The sequence below is a fragment of the Chiloscyllium plagiosum genome, unplaced genomic scaffold (genome assembly GCF_037043375.1).
Source record: "Chiloscyllium plagiosum isolate Xiang-an unplaced genomic scaffold, Cpla_swu_hap1 HiC_scaffold_16, whole genome shotgun sequence".
In the NCBI taxonomy this organism is placed as follows: domain Eukaryota; kingdom Metazoa; phylum Chordata; class Chondrichthyes; order Orectolobiformes; family Hemiscylliidae; genus Chiloscyllium; species Chiloscyllium plagiosum.
This window is the reverse complement of record NW_028270154.1, coordinates 77,767,798-77,791,495: the sequence shown is the minus strand read 5'-3', so window position 1 is coordinate 77,791,495 and position 23,698 is coordinate 77,767,798. Positions and strand designations below refer to the sequence as shown.

At 43.3% G+C, this 23,698-nt stretch overlaps 1 protein-coding gene across 3 annotated transcripts in view; it reads right to left on the bottom strand.

Annotated features, from left to right (window-relative positions):
* LOC122556787 (serine/threonine-protein phosphatase 2A 55 kDa regulatory subunit B beta isoform) overlaps nucleotides 1-23,698 on the bottom strand; it is a 571,983-nt gene that overhangs the window by 465,801 nt on the left and 82,484 nt on the right. The window contains exon 1 of one of the 3 annotated variants that reach the window (XM_043703960.2): nucleotides 2,333-2,940. The exons of the other annotated variants lie outside the window; for them this stretch is intronic. Within the exon in view, the coding sequence (XP_043559895.1) occupies nucleotides 2,333-2,411 (79 nt within the window). The 5' untranslated portion in view covers nucleotides 2,412-2,940. Of the gene's footprint in view, nucleotides 1-2,332; nucleotides 2,941-23,698 lie in introns of those variants that run through there. 3 annotated transcript variants of the gene reach the window in all.

Genomic DNA, 23,698 nt, shown 5'->3' with positions numbered 1-23,698 from the left:
AGAAGGATATAGAGCCAGGGTCGATGAATGGATTTAAGAGACGGATCGCTGTGACTTCACTGAATTGGAAAACAGACACGGAAAGGGGGCTGAATGTACTCCACCAGTTTTCAAACTACTGTAGTCATCAAATGTGAACTGAAAGCTGAATCAGCATTCTACAGGCAAACTTTTGCTGTAAAATCTGTGTCTTAAGATCTTGTACTCCACAACCTCCTGATGAAGGAGCAATGCTCTGAAAGCTAGTGCTTCCAAATAAACCTGTTGGCCTATAACATGGTGTTGTGTGATTTTTAACTCTGAACTGAAAACTGACTTCGACAGAGAGGTAAACAATATATTTCCAGAACAGTCTGCAATCTATGGAGTAAAGGGTATTTGAGTCTCACAATGTAGGTACTGGCTTGCTGTAAAAATAGCCAGCCCAGAGAACAATAGTGGCTGACATTCTAAAGGGTTAAGATTGTAAACACAGCTTCAACCATCCGGAACCAAGCACTGTAATTATTAGGTAGTGAGCACAGCAGGCAGAGAAGGACCTTGCTTTGGACAGGGAGCAGCTTAACTCTAAACATTAGCAATTTCTACAGGAGTTAAAACAGTGTGATAGACCAACAGTCTCAAATTCAGAAGGTTTGATCCCCAAGTCATGGTTGAGATGCATATTAATTTAAATCAATTTTCCATAAATTGTGAAATGTCAGTCTTTGTAAGATTTAGCAATATGTACAAACCAAAAAAGCTTTTATGTTCTTCCGATGCTAAAACACACTTTATACAACATAAACACACACACATTCTCTCTTTGGTTTTGTCATTTTATTAACATGCCTCTTCGCAAGAATTGCACTGTGTACATATATGTACACACACACACACACACACATATATATATATAAATAAAAACAAACAGCAGCAAATACTGCAGACCCCACCTAGCTTATCAATCTGGATGGAGAGTTTCAGAGTGACATACTGCTGCACTGTATAAATCTGCTGTAGCCTTGGCATGAAAAAGACACATTACCAGCTTTTCATTAGTTGTGACCCAGATAGGCACTGCATGAGAAAAAGCACAATCCATTTGACAATCTGTAACAGTGCCTGAATCAGCATTCTACAGGCAAACTGAAACAAACACTTGATTATAGGTTCCCACTGGAAAATAATAGAAATTTCAGGCCTCAAAAATCACATTGAAAGCCCTCATTCACCTAATTCCACTGTCAAAAAGCTGAAGACCTGATTGCTTGACAAGATTCCAACTTTAAACTGTAATCTACAGGAGAATTGCTGTTCAAAAAGAGCATTAAGGGAGTTTTAAACAAACCAGCAGGAAACTTTTTATCAGCCTTAACCTCGATTTCTCAAAATGCTGGTTCATCCGTGTGCTGGACTCTACATACAAAACACACAAGCAATGTTGGTCTTATACTAGATGATAGAAATTTACAATCTCAAGTCTTTGGCGTTACTTGTCTTAACAAACACATGACCTCTCATTGGTGGGAAAACAGTGGCGTTACAGACTCCAGCTTCTGCGTACGAATGTAAAGGCAAAGTCTGGTAGAAGTGATGTGGCAAGTCAAATCGCAAAGTCCTGACCCAACATCAATATTCAATGACACATTTAAAAATAGCAGCAGCTTGTTCAAATTTTTGTTCAAAAGCAGTTCAAAACTAGAGTATAAAAACTGAATGCAGATTACATCAGACTTTGTTTTATAGAAATCTGAAACGTTAGTCAGAGAGACAAAACCACACAAACTACTACAGTAATGCACATCCAAGCTGTTTTAATAGCTCATCCCTGCTTTCTACAACATAAATATTTAATATGTGTTCTATCATTCCTCTTCATAATTCATTAGTTAAGCCCTCCACTATGAAATGTATACAAACAGCATGATACTACTAATATACTGCAATTGGCCAAACTAATTAAACTATTGTTAGAGTCACTCAACGTGGTTCAGATATTTATAAAAAAGTACCTTCTTTACTTCATCACACCCTCATTAAAATTGACACACGAGTTTTAAATTCTGTACATTGTTGTCAAGCAGGATTCGAAGTGCTTTAAACAGCTTTATAAGCAGTAACTAACAATAATCAATTTGGTTTTTCTGAAAAAAAAAGTCTATGATGAGGGCTGCAGCAAGTTCCCTGGGTGATGTTGGTTAAGTCAGGGAATTAAAAACAACTGTCTTTCTGGCTACCATCCCCAAGCCCACAAGCCCCCCAGCACACCCGTCTCCTCATCCACCTGTCCCCACCCCCAAACCACCGCCCTCAACACCAACCCGCGCCCTCCGCTTTATTACTACTGTACCTTCTGTGTAGCAGCTGGACGAGAAGATTGTACTGGGAGGTCTGAAGATGTAAGGCAGATACCGAGAGAAGCATTTCATCTTCCAAAAGGAGCTAAATAAGAGCAACCTCTTCAGACCACGTGGATGGCACTTTTCATTCCTCCCCACCTTAGATGCGGATTTATTCCTTCACAGCTCGGTTGGGCTGACGGAGATGGAAATTGGTCATGGCGTGGTGGAGACAGATTCACCATACTTGCCTCCTCAGACACCAGGGTACAGAGGTTTGCATTTCGGGAGGAATGCCATTTGAATCCCAAGACACCGGAATGCTTAAGTCATTGGCCGTTGTCCATCAGTTCAGGAAATGCTGACTAAGAGCACTATAAAACATTCTATAAGCAATGTTGCTAAAACTCACCCGTGTCAGAAGAACTGCAAGTTAGTAGCAATCAAGTCAATATTAACCCTTTCTGAACCAACAAAATAACGTAGCAGAAAGAGTTTTTTTTTAAATGAAAAGAATGCACCAAAAGCTTTTATCTTCGGGCATACGTGAAGGTGAAATTTACAAAAAAAAATTCACTGTCTAGAGTACTAGTCGTTTGCATGCAGTATAATCGAAACGCTTAGAGACAGCTCCCTTCTCCAATTTCAAGCCACGCAGACTGCAAGCCTTGCTGAAGCCTGCTCCCATTAATCTAAAGCAGTCACGTTACAGGCTGTACAGTAGGGAAACCTTGCAACCAATTACCAGTACCTTACGTAGCCGTGAAAAAAAACATCCTGTACTGTTAACGGAAATGCTAGCACTGTTCAAGTCTTAATTGCACACATTTTCAGCAAGATTTGGTGTTTAAAAGATTACCCCAAAAATTACAGCTTGCATTTATATAGCACCGTCAACGAAGTAAAATGTCTCAAGGGGCTTCACGGAATGTTATCAGACAATAATTTACACTGAGATATTAGAACAGGTAACCGAAGGCTCGTCAATAAGGTTAGTTCCAAGCAACGCCTGGGAGGAGTCGAGCAGAGAGAACATTGAGCATAAGACAGTAAAGAATATGAACAGACCTTTCAGCCGACCATGACTGTGACTCTTCTCACCCTACCTCTTGCAAAAATGCCATCCTGTATTCCCAATTCCTCCGCCTCCGCCATATCTGCTCCCAAGAGGTCCAGTTCCACCACAGAACACACCAGGTGGCCTCCTTCTTCAGAGAATGCAATTTCCCTTCCCACGTGGTTAAAGATGCCCTCCAACGCATCTCGTCTACATCCCGTACCTCCGCCCTCAGACCCCACCCCTCCAACCGTAACAAGGACAGAATGCCCCTGGTGCTCACCTTCCACCCTACCAACCTTCGCATAAACCAAATCATCCGCCGACATTTCCGCCATCTCCAAACAGACCCTACCACCAGGGATATATTTCCCTCCCCACTCCTTTCCGCCTTCCGCAAAGACCGTTCCCTCCGTGACTACCTGGTCAGGTCCACGCCCCCCTACAACCCACCCTCCCATCCTGGCACTTTCCCCTGCCACCGCAGGAACTGTAAAATCTGCGCCCACACCTCCTCCCTCACCTCTATCCAAGGCCCTAAAGGAGCCTTCCACATCCAAAGTTTTACTTGCACATCCACTAATATCATTTATTGTATCCGTTGCTCCCGATGTGGTCTCCTCTACATTGGGGAGACTGGGCGCCTCCTAGCAGAGCGCTTTAGGGAACATCTCCGGGACACCCGCACCAATCAACCACACCGCCCCGTGGCCCAACATTTCAACTCCCCCTCCCACTCTGCCAAGGACATGGAGGTCCTGGGCCTCCTTCACCGTCGCTCCCTCACCACCAGACGCCTGGAGGAAGAACGCCTCATCTTCCGCCTCGGAACACTTCAACCCCAGGGCATCAATGTGGACTTCAACAGTTTCCTCATTTCCCCTTCCCCCACCTCACCCCAGTTCCAAACTTCCAGCTCAGCACTGTCCCCATGACTTATCCAGACTTGTCCTACCTGCCTATCTCCTTTTCCACCTATCCACTCCACCCTCTCCTCCCTGACCTATCACCTTCATCCCCTCCCCCACTCACCCATTGTACTCTATGCTACTTTCTCCCCCCCCCCCCCCTCTAGCTTATCTCTCCACACTTCAGGCTCACTGCCTTTATTCCTGATGAAGGGCTTTTGCCCGAAACGTCGATTTCGAAGCTCCTTGGATGCTGCCTGAACTGCTGTGCTCTTCCAGCACCACTATTCCATGACTGTGACGGCATGGTTCTGAGTTCTAGGTAATTGTAGAGATTAGGTACTTAGTTGTCTGCAATGTTGCCCCAGGCAAACCAGTCACATACAGAACAAGTCTTTGGGAAAGGCCTTTACACGTAATGGCGTTATTTTTGTTTTATGTTCTACCTGCTAAAGAACTGTGAATTCAGGGCTGTTTTGTTTTCTTTTATTTAACCCCATTTCCTAGGCAACCTGTTCAGATATATTATAGCAGGTGGGTCTTGAACCTGGGCTAGGGGTAGGGACACTAGCACTGTATCCTAAGAGGGCATTCGGTGATCTCAACTCTGAAACACCAGGAACTATCAAGGTTCTAGTCGGCATTATCAATTAACGAATAAATTAATCCATCAATCCAGTGACCAGCTAGAAGAAATCAGATTAACTCAGAAAAACTAGTCGTAGCATTCAGTGAGTTACAATCTGCAAAATCAACTTTTCAGCATGAGATTTTGAATTTGGAGTCTGGGAATTTTGTCTGGTTGCACAAGATCAGCCAAGCATTCAGAACAACATGGAACTATCTACAAACTGTGTTTTTATTTGTTCACTGGATGTGGGGATCATTGGCAGACTATCCATGTTAAATTACATTGGGAAGGTGGCTGCTTGAACTGTTGAAGTCCATGTGGTGTAGGTTACACTCTGTTGTTAAGAAGGAAGTTCGACATGACAGCAATGAAACAACGGCAATATAATTACAAATCTGGATAGTATGTGGTTTGGAAGGGAACTTGTAGGTTGTGGTGTTCCCCATGCATTTGCTGGCTTTGACCTTCTAAGTGATAGTGTTTGGAAGGTGCTGATAGAAGCCTCAGTGAATTGCTGAATGGTGTCAAGCTTCATGAGTGTTGTTAAAGCTGCACTCATTCAGGGGGTCAGAAAGTAAGTTACTTGCTGCAAAATTCCCAGTCTTTTGCATTTGCCTCTGTAGCACATTTTTATATGGTTGATCCTATTACTTTTATGGTTAGTAGCAACTCTGTGATGGGATGAATTTAGTAATGGTAATGCCATTGAACATCAAAAGAGTTGGTTGCATTGTCTCTCTTTGGAGCTGTTCATTGCTGGGCACTTGTGTTTCATAAATGTTTGTTCCCAGCCTTTGCCGACATACTAGCATATTTAGAGAACAGTTCTCCAAAGCTCCAACATTAAAATTCTGATCCAGGCATTCAAATTCTTCCTTCCCAATGACCTCATTCTTCCTCATCTCTGTATGCTCATCCAGCCCTATAACCTCTGCATTTCCAATTCTAGCTTCTCATTCATCTCCAATATTCATCCCTTCAACACTGACTGCAGTGCCGATGCTCAGTTCTCACAGACTCTTACTAAACTCCTCTATCCCTCTCTCTTCCTTTAAGATGTTACTTAAAACCTACCTCTTTGAGAAAACTTTTGGTTACCTGTCTCAACATATCCTTAAGTGATTCAATGCCAAATATTGTTTTGTAATACCCCTATGAAATACCAAGGCGCATTTCATCATGTTAAAAATGCTAGATAAATATAATTCATTGTTTCTCTTGATTTATATCAAGATTTCTGTACAAATTCTGTACACTCATCCACACACAGCATTCTTCACTCTTCAAGTCATTGACATTCTCTGTCAGGGGCAATAGAATGGAATTTAAAATACAATTGCACTTTCCAAGTACTAAAAGCTGACAAACAATAAGACATGAACAGGCTGCACGCAGTCTGTGAAAGGCAGTTGACTTGTGAGAATGAATAAACATGCTGAAGTGTTGCTTGAACAGGAGGCATATTTGCAGAACTTTATCCTGAACAATGAGTAGAGCTTAGATTAGGATGAATCGTATATATGAAAATGAAGTTTTTCCAGCTTATGAGCTTTTCCTTTGTCAGAGTGTACAAGGAATTAAAATCAGCTCATATACAGAAAATCATATTGCTAATTAGCTTGTTGAAAATGTGCTAAATTATAGTATTCTCTCTCAGAGTTTTCTCTCCAAAGATACGGCCAAACAATCCAATTTGAATAAAAATATGTTGTCAGATTTTCTCAGAGATATTCAACTGGCAAGTCTTCTGAAGTTGACTCTTACCTAAATTTGTTTACATGGTCCCAGTTATTTTCCAGCAAGTCTATCTCACCTAGCTGTTTTAAATAAGTCCATCTGAAGCTTTCATAGACTGATCTGTAAGCCAGATGGCACCTAAGGCAATGGAAGAAGAAAGTCACCAAGTAAGAATATTTGATATATCACAGCAATTACAATCCCTTTAGACAGGTCTTAAAGGATTTCACTGGGATAACCATTATTTTAAAATACATTCGGTGATTTTCTAAATATTACTGAATAGAAAGACAGCACTGAGTATAATGCTGTATTTTGCCAGTAGTGTGATGTAGCAGGAGTCTCCACTGGCCATACAAATCTCAATGCAGGTCTTCATAAGCCATCTATTGGGATGAGTTCTGGGATGGCTAACAAATTCAGTTTGTGATTTCAGATTTCCTACATGCGGACAAATGGTGCTTAAAGGGGTGAGCAGATAAGCTGTTTAGAGGTTGTGTGTATGCTTTCCAACTCAGACTTCTCTCCGCGTATTCCCAACGAAATCTCTCAACAAGTTCAATACCTTCTCAAATAAACCTCCTCCATTTTGGTCAGTCACAAGCCAGGGACTCCCATTTCTTCAGGAATGGGAAGAGGATATTCCTAAAGTGCTTCCACTATTTCCTGATGTGACTGAGTATTCCAAGTATGGCTGTTGCTTCGGCAGTCTGCTGACAGATGTAAAAGACATCCATGGAGCTTGTTTTGACGGATTAGCGTATCCATGATAGATATATTGGCTTGAGACAAGATGCTACTGTTGGAACCACCTTTCTTGCTTCTGGAGTTGAAAGATCTTGTGTAGGCTCTGTTAGTGGTATTTCTCTAGTGCTTTGAGGTGCTGTAGATTGTCCAAGGTTCCAAAGCATATTGCAGTGTGGGATCACTGCTTCCTAGTAAACCAAGAGTTTTAGTCTATTTGTTTGAAATCCTGGTTCTCAAATACCTCTCTCTTCAGTTAGCCAAATTGACTGAGTTGGCTCAGTGGAGGTGAAGATGAATTTCATCATCTGTTTTCGGGGTTCACAAGAAGAGGCTCCCAAAGTTTTCCAGGATCTCATTCAAAATTTAATCAGCACAGGCATGTATTGTGGTGCAAGACCTGCTTGGTAGAGGAGAAAGTGAGGTCTGCAGACGCTGGAGATCAAAGCTGAAACTTTATTGCTGGAACAGCACAGCAGGTCAGGCAGCATCTAGGGAACAGAAGATTCGACGTTTCGGGCACATGCCCTTCTTCAGGAATGAGCAGAGAGTGTTCAGCAGGAGAAGATAAAAGGTAGGGAGGAGGGACTTGGAGGAGGGGCGTTGGAAATGTGATAGGTGGAAAGAGGTCAAGGTGAGGGTGATAGGTCGGAGTAGGGTGGAGGCGGAGAGGTCAAGAAGAAGACTGCAGGTCAGGAAGGCGGTGCCGGGCTGGAGGGATTCGGCTGAGACAAGGTGGGGGGAGGGGGGATGAAGAAACTGGTGAAGTCCAAGTTCATCCCCTGTGGTTGGAGGGTTCCCAGTCGGAAGATAAGACGCTCCTCCTCCGACCGTCGCGTTGTTGTGGTTTGGCGGTGGATGAGTCCAATGACCTGCATATCCTCGGTGGAGTGGGAGGGGGAGTTGAAATGCTGTGCTACAGGGTGATTGGGTTGGTTCGTCCGGGTGGCCCAGAGGTGCTCTCTGAATCGCTCCGCAAGTAGGCGGCCTGTCTCCCCAATATAGAGGAGGCCACACCGGCTGCAGCGGATGCAGTAGATAATGTGGGTGGAGGTGCAGGTGAATCTGTGGCGGATATGGAAGTTTCCTTTGGGGCCTTGGAGAGAAGTGAGGGGGGAGGTGTGGGCGCAAGTGTTGCACCTCCTGCGGTTGCAAGGGAAGGTGCCGGGAGTGGAGGTTGGGTTGGTGGGGGGTATGGATCTGACAAGGGAGTCGCGGAGGGAGTGGTCTCTACGGAAAGCTGATAGAGGAGGGGAGGGAAATATATCCTTGGTGGTGGAGTCCGTTTGGAGGTGGCGGAAGTGACGGCGGATGATGCGCTGTTCATGGAGATTGGTGGGGTGGTAGGTGAGGACCAGTGGGGTTCTGTCCTGGTGGCGGTTGGAGGGGCGGGGCTCAAGGGCGGAGGAGCGGGAAGTGGAGGAGATGCGGTGGAGGGCATCGTCGATCACGTCGGGGGGGAAACTGCTTGGTAGAGGACCTCAACCTGTCCTGGTGTTTAGCAAAAGCTTATTTTATAATTTGTTTCAGAAAGGAAATTGAGTTGACACGGTCGTGGTCCGCACGGGTACCAACATAGATCGGAAGAAGGGTGAGGTTCTGAAGGCAAATTTTAGAATTAGAAATGAAATTAAAAAGCAGATCCTAAAGGGCAGTAATATCAGGATTACGCTCAGTGCCAAGAACTAGTGAGCATAATAATGGGAGGATTGACCAATCGAACACATGGCTGGAGAACTGGTGTAGGAGGAAGGAATTAGAACCGGTTTCTAGGGCAAGTGGACTTGCACAAACTGGATAGATTGCATCTTCTGGGACTTGACTGATATCCTTAGGGGAAGGTTTTTCAGTGCTGTTAGGGTGAATTTAACTTTGCTTGAGGGGGTAACCCAAATTGGAAGGAAATATAGTTTTAGATTAGATTAGATTAGATTAGATTACTTACAGTGTGGAAACAGGCCCTTCGACCCAACAAGCCCACACCGACCCGCCGAAGCGCAACCCACCCAGACCCATTCTCCTACATTTACCCCTTCACCTAACACTATGGGCAATTTAGCATGGCCAATTCACCTAACCTGCACATTTTTGGATTGTGGGAGGAAACCCACGCAGACACAGGGAGAATGTGCAAACTTCACACAGAGTCGCCTGAGGCGGGAATTGAACCCGGGTCTCTGGCGCTGTGAAGCAGCAGTGCTACCGTGCTGCCCACAAGAAATCAAAAAGATACTGGAGAGACTAGAAGACAGGAAAAACAAAGATGAGCATGGAGTATGCTTAGAAAGCTGAATGATTTGAAAAAAATAAAATTCTGGACATTCTACTTAGCATTCACAAAAAGGCTGATAATCTAAAGGTGCAAATAGAGATACATGGATATGATCTAATTGCCAATACAGAAACATGCTGCATAATGACCAGGACTGGGAACTGAATATTCAAGAAGGTCAGACAGGAAGGAAAAGGAGGTGGAGCTGTGCAGATCATAAGGGTTGGAGTCAGTACATTAGGAAGGGAGGCTCTGAGGTAGGAAAAATAATGTGTGAAATCTTTTTAGGTGCAGCTGAGAAACATCAAGGGGGAGCAGACATAGTTTGGAGTTATTTATAAGCCAACAAATAATTGTGGTAGTGTGGGTCATGTTATTAGTCAGGAGATGAGAGAAGATGTAGCATTGTAAACATAGTAATCAAGGGTGGCTTAAATCTGCATATAAATACATTGAGGACTAAAGCTGTTTACAGCAAATTTCTGCAGTGTGTTCAAGATGGTTTTTAAAGCAGTGTATTTGGAGGTGGTGTCTAAGTGTAATAATTGCAAATTTGTTGATGATACAAAGCTATGAGGAAATGTGTGTTGTGAGGAAGATGTAAAGTGGTTTCAGGAGGGCTTGGGCAGGCTTAGTGAATGGGCAAGAACATTACAAATGGAATATAATGTGGAAAAATATAAGGTTATCTGGCCTCCCTGTACATGGATGACGTCGCCGTTTTCTGCTCGGATCGGCTGTCCGTGCGCAGACTCATGTGCATATGTGACCAGTTTGAACGGGCCTCGGGGGCCAAGGTAAACTGAGGCAAAAGCGAGGCCATGCTCTTCGGGAACTGGGCCGACCAATCCTCGATCCCCTTCACCGTCAGGACCGACCACCTGAAGGTGCTGGGGATTTGGTTCGGGGGGGGCTGGGTCATGCGCCAAATCTTGGGCGGAGCGTATCAGCAAAGTGAGGCAGAAACTGGGCAGATGGAAGCTATGGTCCCTCTCCATCGCGGGAAAAAACCTGGTCATCAGGTGTGAGGCACTGTCATTGCTGTTATACGTGGCACAGGTCTGGCCTATTCCCAGAACCTGTGCTGCTGCAGTCACCCGGGCCATCTTCCAATTTATATGGAGGTCAAAGATGGACCAGGCCTGAAGGGACTCGATGTATAAAGATCTGGGCAACGGGGGAAACAATACACCCAATGCCACCCTCACCCTGATGGCCACCTTTGTGTGTGGCTGCATCAAGCTGTGTGTGGATCCCCGGTACGCAAACACCAAGTGTCACTACGTACTGAGGTTCTACCTGTCCCCGGAGTTGCGAAGGACGGGCCTGGCCACGCTGCCGCGGAATGCTCCGAGTAGTTGGACCGTTCCGTATCATGTGTCCTTCATGGAGAAGTTTATGAAGAAAAACACCTTTGACCACAAGTCCATCAGGAAGTGGTCAGCACGTAGAGTCCTTGAGACCCTTCGGGAAAAGGAGAGTGCGGATCCTATCGAGCAGTTCCATGAGCAGACTGTCAAAGCCATTTGGCAGAATGCCTCATTGCCAGAACTTTCCAACAAGCACCAAGACATGGCTTGGTGCTGGTGGTGAGAAGGGCTCTGCCTGTGAGATCCTTTATGCATGGGCAGACTCTCTCCCGCACCGCACGATGCCCTCGAAGCGGCTGCGGGGGGGGAGGAGACTGTCACAAACCTCCTTCTGGAATGTGCCTACGCAGAAGAAGTCTGGAGAGGAATGCAGTGGTGTTTGTCGAGGTTCGTCCCGAGCAGTGCCGTGACGCGGGACTCAGTGCTCTACGGCCTGTTCCCCGGGACGCACACCGAGACGAACATCAACCATGCCTGGAGAATTATCAACTCGGTGAAGGACGCTCTCTGGTCCGAAACCAGCTGAAGGAGTTGACCCCGACTGAGTGGTGCAGACTGGCACATTCCAAGGGCCAAGACTACGTGTTGAGGGACGCGTTGAAGCTTGGGGCAGCTGTCGCCAAGGCGCAGTGGGGAAAGACCACCGTTTAACATCTGCCTGCCTAAGCACAGGGGTCTGACGCAGTAAGGGGGCTCCACTGACCCCCCCCTGCTAAATATGTGGATAGTAATCGTACAGACCAATATATATGAATGATTACTCTGTCTCTGTATGCCAAGAAATGGAATGTTTACGTATATAAGGCATGACCAATTGTACAGATTATCAAAATATTTTATGAATAAAGTATATTTTGAAATTTAAAACAATCTGCTTTGGCAAGAGAAACATGCACGGTATTTCTTAAATGATGTGGGGTTGCAAAATGTAAAGGTACACATGGACCTAGGTCCTTGTCAATGAGTCATTGAAGATTAACATGCAGGTACAGTAAGCTATCAGGAACACAAATGGAAGATTAGCCTCTATTGTAAAAGGATTGGACTGCAAGAGTAGTAAATTCTTGCCTCAGTTGTATAGGAGTTTGCTTATATCTCCGAGATATTGTGTGCAATTTTTGCCTCCTAAACTTAGGAAAGATATTTTTTGCCATAGAGGGAGTGCCTACATGGTGGGACTGTCCAATGAAGGGTGATTAGGCAAACTGGGCATGTATTCTTTAAAGATTTGAAGAACAAGAGGCGATTTCATTGAAACCTACAAAATACTAAGGGGTGAATAGGTAGATGAAGGCAAACATCTACTTGGGGAGATCAGAACTAGGAGCACAACTTAAAAATAAGGAAGATGCCAAGGTGCAGATGTTTTTTAATTCAGAGATTTGTGAAATTTTGGAAATCTCTATCTTAGAGGGCTTAGTCTTTGAGTATGTTTAAGGTAGGGAATGACAGACTTCTGATTACCAGTTGCATGCAAGGTTCTGGGGATGGGGTGTGTAAAAGGCACTGAAGTACTCAATCAGCCATGATCTTACTGAATGGCAGGGCAGGCGAATTGGGCTGAGTGACTTATCCCTGTCTCTATGTTCTGATGATCTAAAGCACAATTTCCAAGTAAGAGCACACAAATTTCATCAGCAAAATGAAGCTCACTAATTGAGCTTGGAGTGGTTTTGGAAGTGTAAGTTGAAAAACTTCCTATTTGTTCTCTAAGTTCTCTTCAACTCTGTGGGTAGTTTGCATAAAAGTGCAACAGGAAAAATGGAGAAGAGGGTAGAAAGAATGAAATAATCATGATTGGTTAGAGTGCAGAAGACATGGCCGAAAGCTGAAGTCATGGCAACGAATTGAGCTGGAAGCAAAGTTTGGGAAGCAAAAGAGGCCAGAATGGAGACATGCACTTGGAGGATTTGAGAACGAGAGGTGATTACAGAGATAGGGAGGGTTTAGGCCACGGTGGCGTTCAAATACAAAAGTACAAATTTAAAATTTGAGCTAATAGAGGTTTACCACAGGCATGGTGTACTTACAGAAGTAGGTGCGGGTTTTGATGCTTGTTGAATGGAATGGACAATTAAACGATTAGATTAGTTGAGTCCAGAGGTATTAAAGATATGCAGGAAGATTCCAGAAGCAGATAGCCTGAGGCATGGGGATAGATATGTGACATGGAGGTGGAAGTGAATTGTCTGGGTACTGACAGGATACAGGGGAGCTCAGTAACCCAACCGGGATCAAATTGAGCACCAAGGTTTTAAATAGCCTGGGTGAAACAGAATAAATCTAAGTTTAATCTGAACAGATGAATCTTATTAACACAGCGGTTAGTCCATATTTTTAGCATGTAACCTCCCTCTGATAAGTTAAATAGTTCCTCGAACATCATTTACCAGGACATTATGTATTTGGAATGAAGACTTTGTTGTGAACATTACACAATACCAGTCCTCCCCAAGAAGGCCCGTAGGGAGGAAGATACTTGCTTAGTGGCTCAATTGATAGGTGCAATGACTGGATGGATTAAACAGAAAATAGGAGCAGAGGTCGGCCATTTGGCCATTCAAGACTGCTCTACCATTCAACATGATCATGGCTGACAATCAAACAAAATATATTGTTCCCACTTTCTCTCTATACAATTTCACCCCTTTATCCCCAGAAATGTATCTAACCCCTTCTTGAAAACATTCAATATTTTGGTCTCCTGGTTCTGGACTCCTCAGTAATTGGGAATATCCTTCTTGCATTTATCCTGTCTAATCCGGTTAGAATCTTAGATATTTCTACGAGATCACCCCCATTCTTCTAAACTTTGAAATAATTCCACAGAGGTCAGTACCATCCTTTATTTACAAGTGGAGAGTCCTGGACACTGATCCAGCTCCCTCAGAGTGACAGGATGTCCTACACACCTGTTTTTATCTGTCAGTCATGGCTTCCTAATTGGGGCTGTTAATCTGATCCAGTCAGGGAACTCATGTTCTATAGGATCCACCTGGCTGACCTCATTACAATCAGAGGACACAGGCCGGTGGTATTTTTTTGTAGCTCCTCCTGGGGTGCTTTAGCATTGGGTCAGGTTCCTCCAACTCTGCCACAGATAGTGGTGACGTGTAACGCACAGCAACTCGCTTCTTGTGCCCGGAGTGTCTCAGAAGAAATTCATTCTCATCTTCAGTGGCAAAGGCGCCGAGGCAGCAAAATCCGCTGTGTCCATCTCAGATTCCAAAGGTGTCTTCAACATTTGATGGAGAGGGAGAACCCACAGGTTTCGACAGCCTTTCTGACTCTCCAAGGAGCCGGGCATGAGCCATATACTTGTTCAGGACCGGAGCACCTACCCAAACTTTACACGTTAGTGGACCTCATCTTGCAGCGACAATGTCTCTTATGCATGCAGGGCCACCCGTACACGAAAGTTCATTCCCTGAAGTAAACTGGTCTCTCCCAGTTAGCAGAGTCGTGTCTGGCATTGGCGTGCCTGATGCCATTTCACCCTCCCCTCCCAAGTCTGGGAAGATCAAACTTAATCTTGTACAAAGTCTTCTTCCCATTAGCAACTCTGCTGGAGCTATCCCCGTAGTTGCATGAGGGGTGGTCCGATAATCAAATAGGAAATCAGACAGTTTTGCATCTAGTGAAGCTGTAGGTTGTTTCTTTAAGCTTGCTTTCAAATTTTGGACTGTTATTGTTGCCAGAACATTGGATGATGGATGGTACGGAGCTGTTCTCATATGTTGAATGCCATTCAACTTTAGAAAATACTCGAGTTTCCTGCTGGTAAACGATGACCATTTATCCATGACCTACACTTCCAGGAGTCCATGTATTTCAAAAATGCTTGCATTTTTTTCTATGTTGTTCTCGTGTTTGGCTCTATTAATGTCCAACTACTTCGAGTAGATGTTGACAATGACTAAGTACCTTAAGTCCATGAAAGGACCTGCACTGTCAATGTGAACTAAGTCCAGGGTTTACCAGACATTCCCACAAATGTGGACGAACTGCTGGTGGCAACTTTTGTCCTTGTTATCACACCGGGCACTGCCCCACAACAGGGCTATATCTGCATTCTAGCCTAACCACCAGACTTAATCTCTTGCCAACAATCTCTTCATTTCGGAAACTCTCGACACTCTGGTGGTAGTATCTAGCCAATATCTAGCGTCTATGTTTGCTCAGCACAGTCACTCTTGCTCCCCATAATAAAATCTCATCCTGCGTGGTGACCTGGTCTTTCTGGGTCCAAAAGTGTTTCAATTTTGGTTGTGATGGCCCTTTGGTTTCCCCGATCACCATCAGCCCTTTCAGGTTTGCCTGGAAGGCAAATGGCATTGGTGGCCTTGCAGAATCATGGAATTGCTTCCTGGTTAACACACAAGCTAGCCTTGGCTCCTTTGATAGTCCCTAGAGTTTCCTGAAAATGTCCAGGTATTTAATTAGAACTTCACTTATGCGGCGATTTTCTAATCGAAAAATGGTGAGCCAATCTAGGTGAATCTTTTTCAACCAATTTTGTCCCATCAAGGTTGGACCCAAACCTTTTACAAAATCTGCGGTAACTGAACTGATTGTTACTCATAAGAAAACGGAACCAAAGTTGTACTCTTAATCTGTAAAGGTTCCCCAGTATATATTCTCAGACTAGCTGACAACTGGTACAAACTTAAGAGCTGGAGTCCAGAGTGAGTTTTGTTAATAAAACTACTTTTGTGATCACTGAATCAGCCACATCAGTATTGACCTCCATTAGAACCAAGTGACCATTTCACCAAATGTTTATTTTGAATGGCTCTGACTTGGGACTTGCCAATCAATTTAACTGTTCCAAACCAGATGCTGGTAGACTTTCCAGGGTGTGCTCCAGTGAGTTCTCTTACTCAATTCAGACCCAATGGGACTCTTTGCTGTCTTGAGTTCACATACTGGAAGCAAATAAAATGGCTTGCCAGCCCAGATCCTGAAGAAAATGTTCACTGTTTGGCCAATGCTTTGCTTCGTTTGGGGTTTGCTGTGGGCTGACCTGCAATCCCTCCATTCAGGATATGTCTAGAGTGAGGAAGTATAATTGCCTTCACTCAAGTGGTGTTACCCAAGCTCAGTCAGACTGGTGAGGATGTCCACTTCCATCAGAATACTTTGCAAGTCATATGCTCCACTTGCCACATTTTCCAATGATAAAGTCAGTTGTAGTACCGTTTGAAACAAGTTGGGCTTCTTCTAGTAGGTGCTTTTGTCAGGAGAGTTACTTGTTACTTTTCATCTGCCCCAATGTCATTTGCCCAGAAAAAAATAATGTCCAGTATTTGTTGGCAGGATCGAACGAGTCAGCTTCCCAAATAACGCTATCATGCCAGAAATGCTCACCCTAATTTAAAGACAAGTGTTGCAAGTGCTTTAGTCACATCGCCACTGAAATATCTCCACAGCAGCTGGTATCCTATCACTAAAGTCACCTTTTATTTACTCATGGAAACTCTTTGATACTGTCCAGCTCCCTTAGAGTCAGTTCTCAGAGTGACAGGATGTCTGACACTCCTATGTTTATCTGTCAGCCAGAGCTCCCTGATTGGACCAGATTAACAACCCAAATTAGGGAACTCATATTCTGAGGTCCACCTGGCTAACCAAATTACAAATTCAAATGAATATAGTCCTAACAGTCTCTTTTTATGTGTCTATCCAGCCATCCTAGCAATCAGATGGTCAATCCTTGGTTTGTGTCGAAAAGTATGGAGCTGGAAGAGCACAGCAGGTCAAGCAGCATCCGAGAAGCAGGAAAGTCGATGTTTCAGACATAAGCCCTTCATCTGGATGGAGGGTTTATGCCCAAAACATCGACTCTCCTGCTCCTCGGATGCCTGACCTGCTATGCATTTCCAGTGCTACATTTTTTGACTCTGATCTTCAGTATCTGCAGTCCTCACTTTCTCCTTATCAATGGTTTGTTACAAAATAGCTGATTTGATCTGGTATTGGGGCTCAAACGTAGCTAGGGATTTGACATAAACTGGGATGCTTCTCTTTAGACCAGAAATGATTAAGTAGACATTTGATGGAGTTGTCAACACCCCTGAAGGGTTTTGATCGGTTAGAGAGAAACTGGTTCCTGGGGAGAAAGGCAAGTAACAAAAGGACACATTTTAAAAGTAATTGATAGAGGAAGATGAGGTTGGAAAAACAATTGTGCAGCACATTGTTACACTGTGAAATGTACTGCCTTGAAGGCTGGTGGAAGCAGATCCAACAGGAAGCTTTAAGAAGAGCATTGGAATAACTCGTGACAAGTAAAAATTTGAAGGGCTTTGCAAAAAGAGGAGTAGGTATAATTGAAAAGCTCTTCCAAAGAGCTGGACCTGTCAAAGGGGCCAAATGGCCTCTTTCTAAGAAAAGGAGAGGATGGCCTCTGGGCCACATTCTTGCCCCATTGATTTTTTCATGGGTAGGCAAATGAAAGAGGCGAAAGTGAGGACTGCAGATGCTGGAGATTAGAGTCGAGAGTGTGGTGCTGGAAAAGCACAGTTCGTCAGGCAGCATCCGAGGAACAGTGTCCTCGAAGGCAGCTGCTCCTTGGATGCTGCCTGACCTGCTGTTCTTTTCCAGTACCACACTCTCGAGGCAAATGAAAGAGGCCATGTGGTATCATCCCTTGGCAAGTTATCGGAGAGCCTGCCTCTTGGCATCTGTCATATTTCATAGGACCTATCCACTCTCTGCCCAAAACTGGCTATTAAATATGGAAACTGGCAATCCAGTCGCACAGTCCTTAATGCATTCATCGTGCCTCTGGCAAGACAGGCCAGAGGCAGGAAGTCACTCATCTGCCATCCAGTGCCTTCCCTCTTGCATTCCCACTGTCAAAGCAATCTAAGTGGGCCAAGTAAGATTCCACCTGTTGATTCTAGACAGAGAGAGAGAGAGAAAAAAAAGATCCCTATTGAGCATAAGTTTAGGCTGTGCTTTGATGCCTGTCTCTTCTGTCTAGATCTGGTATAAGAAGTGGCAACTTGGCATGAGAAACTGAAAAGCGCTCAGCATGTCAATAGCTTCTAGAGAGGAAAGGAGAAAATTACAGTGCTAATAAGAGCAACAATGACAGTAAGGAAGATTTAAAGCATCAGATGACAGCCAGATTTATTTTTTAAAAAAAGCAAACCTTGAGATAAAAGCAAGGACAAGAGAAGACTGTGAAACTAAATATACCAATAGGCATTTAGAGCAGTCCTTTCTTTACTTAAAACCACTAAATCTTAAAGAAATCAAACTACAATAAATGCTCCAGAGCACAAATCAGATTTCTTAAGCAAATAGTCTAGTTCTTTGCTTGGATATACAATTCTGTTAATGTTGTGTGGACAGCCTCCTAAAGTCAAAGGTAAGTAGCCCTTCATGTTTTAAGCAGATAGAGGAACTAAATTCACAGTAATCACCTCCGTGAAAAGACGTCTAAACTTCTGTTTGTGCAAACATTGAGCAGCAGAGGAATGTAATGCTTGCTGTAATACTGGCAATGCTTTCTTGTTTCAACTTAAAAAAAAAGAAAGTTTGTGGTTATATATTCAGATATCTATTTCATGCACTCCCATTTTTCAATTTATTTCATATCCATAACTTCATTACCCAATGTTCCATCAGTCTCAATGCACCCAAAAGATCTACAATGGGTTTAAGAAAAAGATTAGAGTTTGTCGTGTCCATGAATGCATTCAGTTCCCCAAGGTGAGAAGCAGGAAAGCAGAGAAAAGCAGACCAATTAGTGATCTTTGAAGTGTAATCTCTATTACTAACATAGGGAATTCATCCATGCATGGCAACATCCCAAGAACTGCCAATGAGAAAAGTATATTGAAGTTAGTTAAGGGACAACTGTTGGATGGAACATCAATAGCTCTTCCAATACCGCCTCAAGGTCATTACATTGGCCTGAAGAGGTACTAACAGTGCTTTGTAAAAGTGGACTTTCATAATGCAGTTCTGAACGATCAAGTTTTGGGCACTGTACAGTTATACTTTATAACTGTAATGTTATAAGGAAGCATGCAAGCTTTTTTACATGAAGAACCTAACTGGGGAGCAGAGCCTTATATAATGTATTATAGTGTGATTCATTCCTAGGCACAGCCCAGTTTATAATATGGGTGTTGATGGCTGCACTTGACAGTCAACAGCTATCAGTTTTGGACATACAGTGCAGCACCTTACACAAGTTTGGTAAAGTCTATCATAAAAGAAAGGCTTAATAGTATTGTGAAGAATTTGATAAGTCACCTTTTCATCTCTGTCTTATATCAGGGCTGTAGGAGGGAGACTTTTAAATTACAACAAATGCATTTGTCTAGCAACTTTTAATGTAGCAAAACATTCAGGAGCATTATCAATGAAAATATACCAAGTGATATTAAGAAGGAAATCAAAAGCCCAGTCTAAGATCTACACTTTAAAGAATATCCCAGAGGAGGACAGAGAACTAGAGACAAAGAGAGGTTGACAGAGGGAGTTCCAGAAATTGAGGCCTGGCCAATGCTGGAGTTTTGAAAACAGAGGATGAACAAGAGATCATAACTGGATGGAGCAGAGATCTTGGAGGTCATGGCCTCATTCCACCCAGTATCCTGCAAGAACTCCATCCCGTTCTCCCAATTCCTCCACCTACACCGTATCTGCTTGGATGAGGAGACATTATACTCTCAAGTATCCCAGATGTCTACCTATTTCGGACAATGTGCTTTTCCTCCCTCTGTTATCCAGACAGCCCTCCACCGCACCACCTCCATTCCCCACTCCACTACTCAAAACCACCCCCCCTTCCAAATGCAATAAAGACAGAGGCCCCCTTGTCCTCATCTACCACCCCACCAGTCTCCACATTCAACATGTCATCCTTCTGCCAACTCCAATTGAATGCCACCACCAAGATCTTCCCCTCTGCCTTCCACAATGACTGTTCCCTTCGACAGTTCTTTGTTTGCGCCACTCTCCCCACCAACCCCCTGAAACCCCAAGTACCTTCCCCTGCAGCTGGAAAAGATACGAAACCTGCCAGTACGCCACCCACTCGCCTCCATCCAGGGACCCAAACAGTCCTTCCAGGTGAGAGAGGTTCACCTGCCTCTCTTCCAACCTAGTTTACTGCATCAGGTGCTCCTGATGTGGTCTTCTCTACATCGGGGAGACCAAATGTAAATTTAGTGAACAGTTTGCTGAGCATTTCAGCCAGGCCCGCAGGGGCCAACCAGACCTCCCATTTTAATTCCCCTTCCCATTCCCTTTCCAACATGACCATCCTTGGCTGCCTCCATTGCCACAACGAACCAAACTGCAAGTTGGAGGAACAACACATCATCTTTCGTCTGGGCAGCCTACAGCTGGAGGACTCAAGATTGAGTTCTCCAATTTCAAACAGCCTCCCTTCCCTTCCCCGACTGCCTTCCCAGCCCCTTCCCATCCCTTCTACTGCTCCCAACCACCTACCAGATTCATTTCTCCCACTGACCAACCAGATTGTATCATCTGCCTGACTTCACCTCTCCCCACTTTGCCACCCTGCCCGCCACCTCCTTTATCTGCAGCTCCTGCCACACCCACTCCAAGTCATGAAGAAGGGTTACACCAGAAGTGTCAACTTCTCCACCTCCTGATGCTGCCTGTCTTACTGTGTTCTTTCAGCCTCCTGCCTCTCTAAATAAGGTAACAGCCACAGTGTTAGGGGCAAGGTACTGGCATGGATAGAGGGTTGGCTGACTGGAAAAATGCAAGAGTAGGGATATAAGGGTCTTTTTCAGGATGGTAGCTGGTTACTAGTGTGTTGTGTCCACAACTATTCACATTATACATTAACAATCTGGACGAAGGAACTGAGGGTTTTGTTGCTACGTTTGCAGATGACACAAAGATAAGTGGAGGTACAGTTAGTGTTGTGGAAGTGAGGAAGCTGTGGAAGGACTTGGACAAGCTGGAGAGTGGACAAAAGTGGCAGATGTAATACAATGTGGGAAAGTATTAGGTTATGCACTTTGATAGGAAGAATTGAATTGTTGACTATTTTCTAAACAAAGCTTCGGAAATCTGAAGCACAAATGGATTTGGGAGTCATAATTCGGGATTCTCTGAAGGGTAATATGAACGTACAACTGGCAATTAGGAAGACAAATTCATTTCAAAAGGGCTAGATTATTAGAGCAGAAATGTACTGCTAAGTCTGTAGAAGGCTTTGATCGGACTGCATTTGGAATATTGTGAACAGTTTTGGGCCCTGTAACTAAGGAAGTATGTGCTGGCATTGGAGACCTCCAGAGGGGTTTTACAAGAATGATCTCAGAGATGAACGACTGCCATATGAGAAGCAGTTGAGGACTCAGTTGTACTCGCTGGAGTTTAGAAGAATGAGAAGAATCTGATTGAAACTTCAGAATATTGAGAGGCCTGGATAGAATAAATGTAGAATTATTTTTCCAATAGTAGTGCAGACTAGGACCCGAGGGCACAGCCTCAGAGTGAAGGGCCAATCCTTTAAAACTGAGATGAGAAGGAATTAAGGAGGAATGTCTTCAGCTAGAAGTTGGTTAATCCGTGAAACTCATTGCCATTTAGGGCTGTGGAGGCGAAGTCATTGGATATATTAAGACAGAGATAGGTTCTTGATTGCTAAGGGGATCAAGGGTTACAGGGAGTAGGCAGGAAAATGGGGTTGAGAAACATATCAGCCATTACTGAATTGCGGAGTTGACTCAATGAGCCAAATGGCCTAATTCTGCTCCTTTATATCCTATCTAACTCTGAAAAAGAGTTAACTCTGCTTTCACTATCTGCTGAGTTTCTCCAGCAACCTCTGTTTTTATTTAAATGCTGGTCATTCTTTGTTCAACAGACCAATATACTTCTTGATATCAATCATTAACTTCCCTTTGGTAACCATATCCAATTTCTCTTAGGGAAAAATTATATTTTTAAAATAGGTAAAAGACCCCATAGCAATTTGCAAAATATTGAATTATGCTCAATCAAGAAATATTGGCAACCCGGGTGACCACAAGACAGTATTTTAACAGCAAGAGTTGTTTATTTCTTTGGAAATTCTCCAGGTGAAAATTCATGAATAAAACAGACAGAATTTGTATGTAGCAACCTTCATGATCTCAGGATTTGCAAAGCGCTCTGCAGTCATTTCGTAGCTTTCAAAATGCTGATTGAATGTTTCTAATTGTTTCTTGCCTATTATTCCTTGAATGGCATCTATTGAAATGCCAGTCTTGGCTCAGTGGTAGCACATTTGTGTCATGTCACAAGTAGGTAAGGAAGGGCCCTCTCTTTAACCCTCTTGGTCAAGTATTTCATTTTTTTAAAATCATGGAGCAATCTCAAATTTCAATTCACACATAGTTGCTAGACTAAGGAGATAACTGTAACATTTTGAGTAGAAGAATTATTATCCACTAACCCTGAGAAAAATAATAAAGGACAACATCAACACACAGAAACACAGAATAAGACTTAAGAAAGAGTCAGTAGCTGATATAAAATGTTAGGCAATTTAAAGAGTTAGTCAGTTCCTTACATTCTAATAGTTGAACCTGAAACCACAGTTGTTTGGTTAAATTGTATTTGTAGAATCCTTAGGATTTTACTGAGTAGATATTTCTCTGATTTGTTTTATTACTGGTCCCAACTTTCACGATTATGAGAAGGAAACAGAGGGAGGGAGTGATAAAGAGAGAATCTTCTATTCTTTAGTATTACCAATGCATTTTCTTGCCCTCTATCTGCTGTTTTGCCAAGCAGCAACTGAAATGTGGTTCATTTTTATATTCGTGAGTCTGGTTCTATTATCTTTCCAAGCTGAACAGTTGCAGACATGTTTCAATATATGCAACTTATGAAACAAACAGGGACTGAAAAAGATGTGAAATCTTGAGATCTGACTCAGTTGACTGTTTTCTTTGTCTTTACGTAGAATGGTAATTTCAGTTCAGGTGGTTTTGTTTGTTCCATGATGGTTTTCTGAATTTGCCTCAATCTGCAGTAAGGTGTTCACTGCAGTCATGTCAGGTCCACGTTTCTTCCTTTTTAAACCACATTAATCCATGAATGGTTCATGTATTAAAGCAAGATGGAGGAACACAAACATTGATGATCTATAATTCACCACTATCATGGCAGCAGAGTTAGGATATCATGGATTCATGCTCCATTCCAGAGATGTACAGTATATGCATAGCCTGGGCTGTCACTCTATACAAGTTGAAGGAGTGCCAATTTGCACCTCAATAATGGCAAGTATATTTAACATGCTGCTATTTTCCAGCAAGATTCAGCTGAAAGTATAAATAATATGCATGCAAGTTTATTCTTCCCTTCCTTGAAAACTGTGAGATTATACCAAGATATTAGACTCACTCTCATCATTCATATCACAGAGGCTACTATTTTATAATCATATATCTTAATTGTGGACTTTTAATAGCAAAAAAAAACACACGTTTTATCAGTGCACAGATTATCGACCACAAATTACAGAATGGAATACTGCAGTGAAGGAAACTTATGAATAGTTAAGAGTCTGTTGTAATGCAAATCATTCATGATATACATAAGCACAGATCAAATGGTCTGTCTATGATCAGTTTTCTTACGCATCCAACATTTTTCATGTTTATAGCTA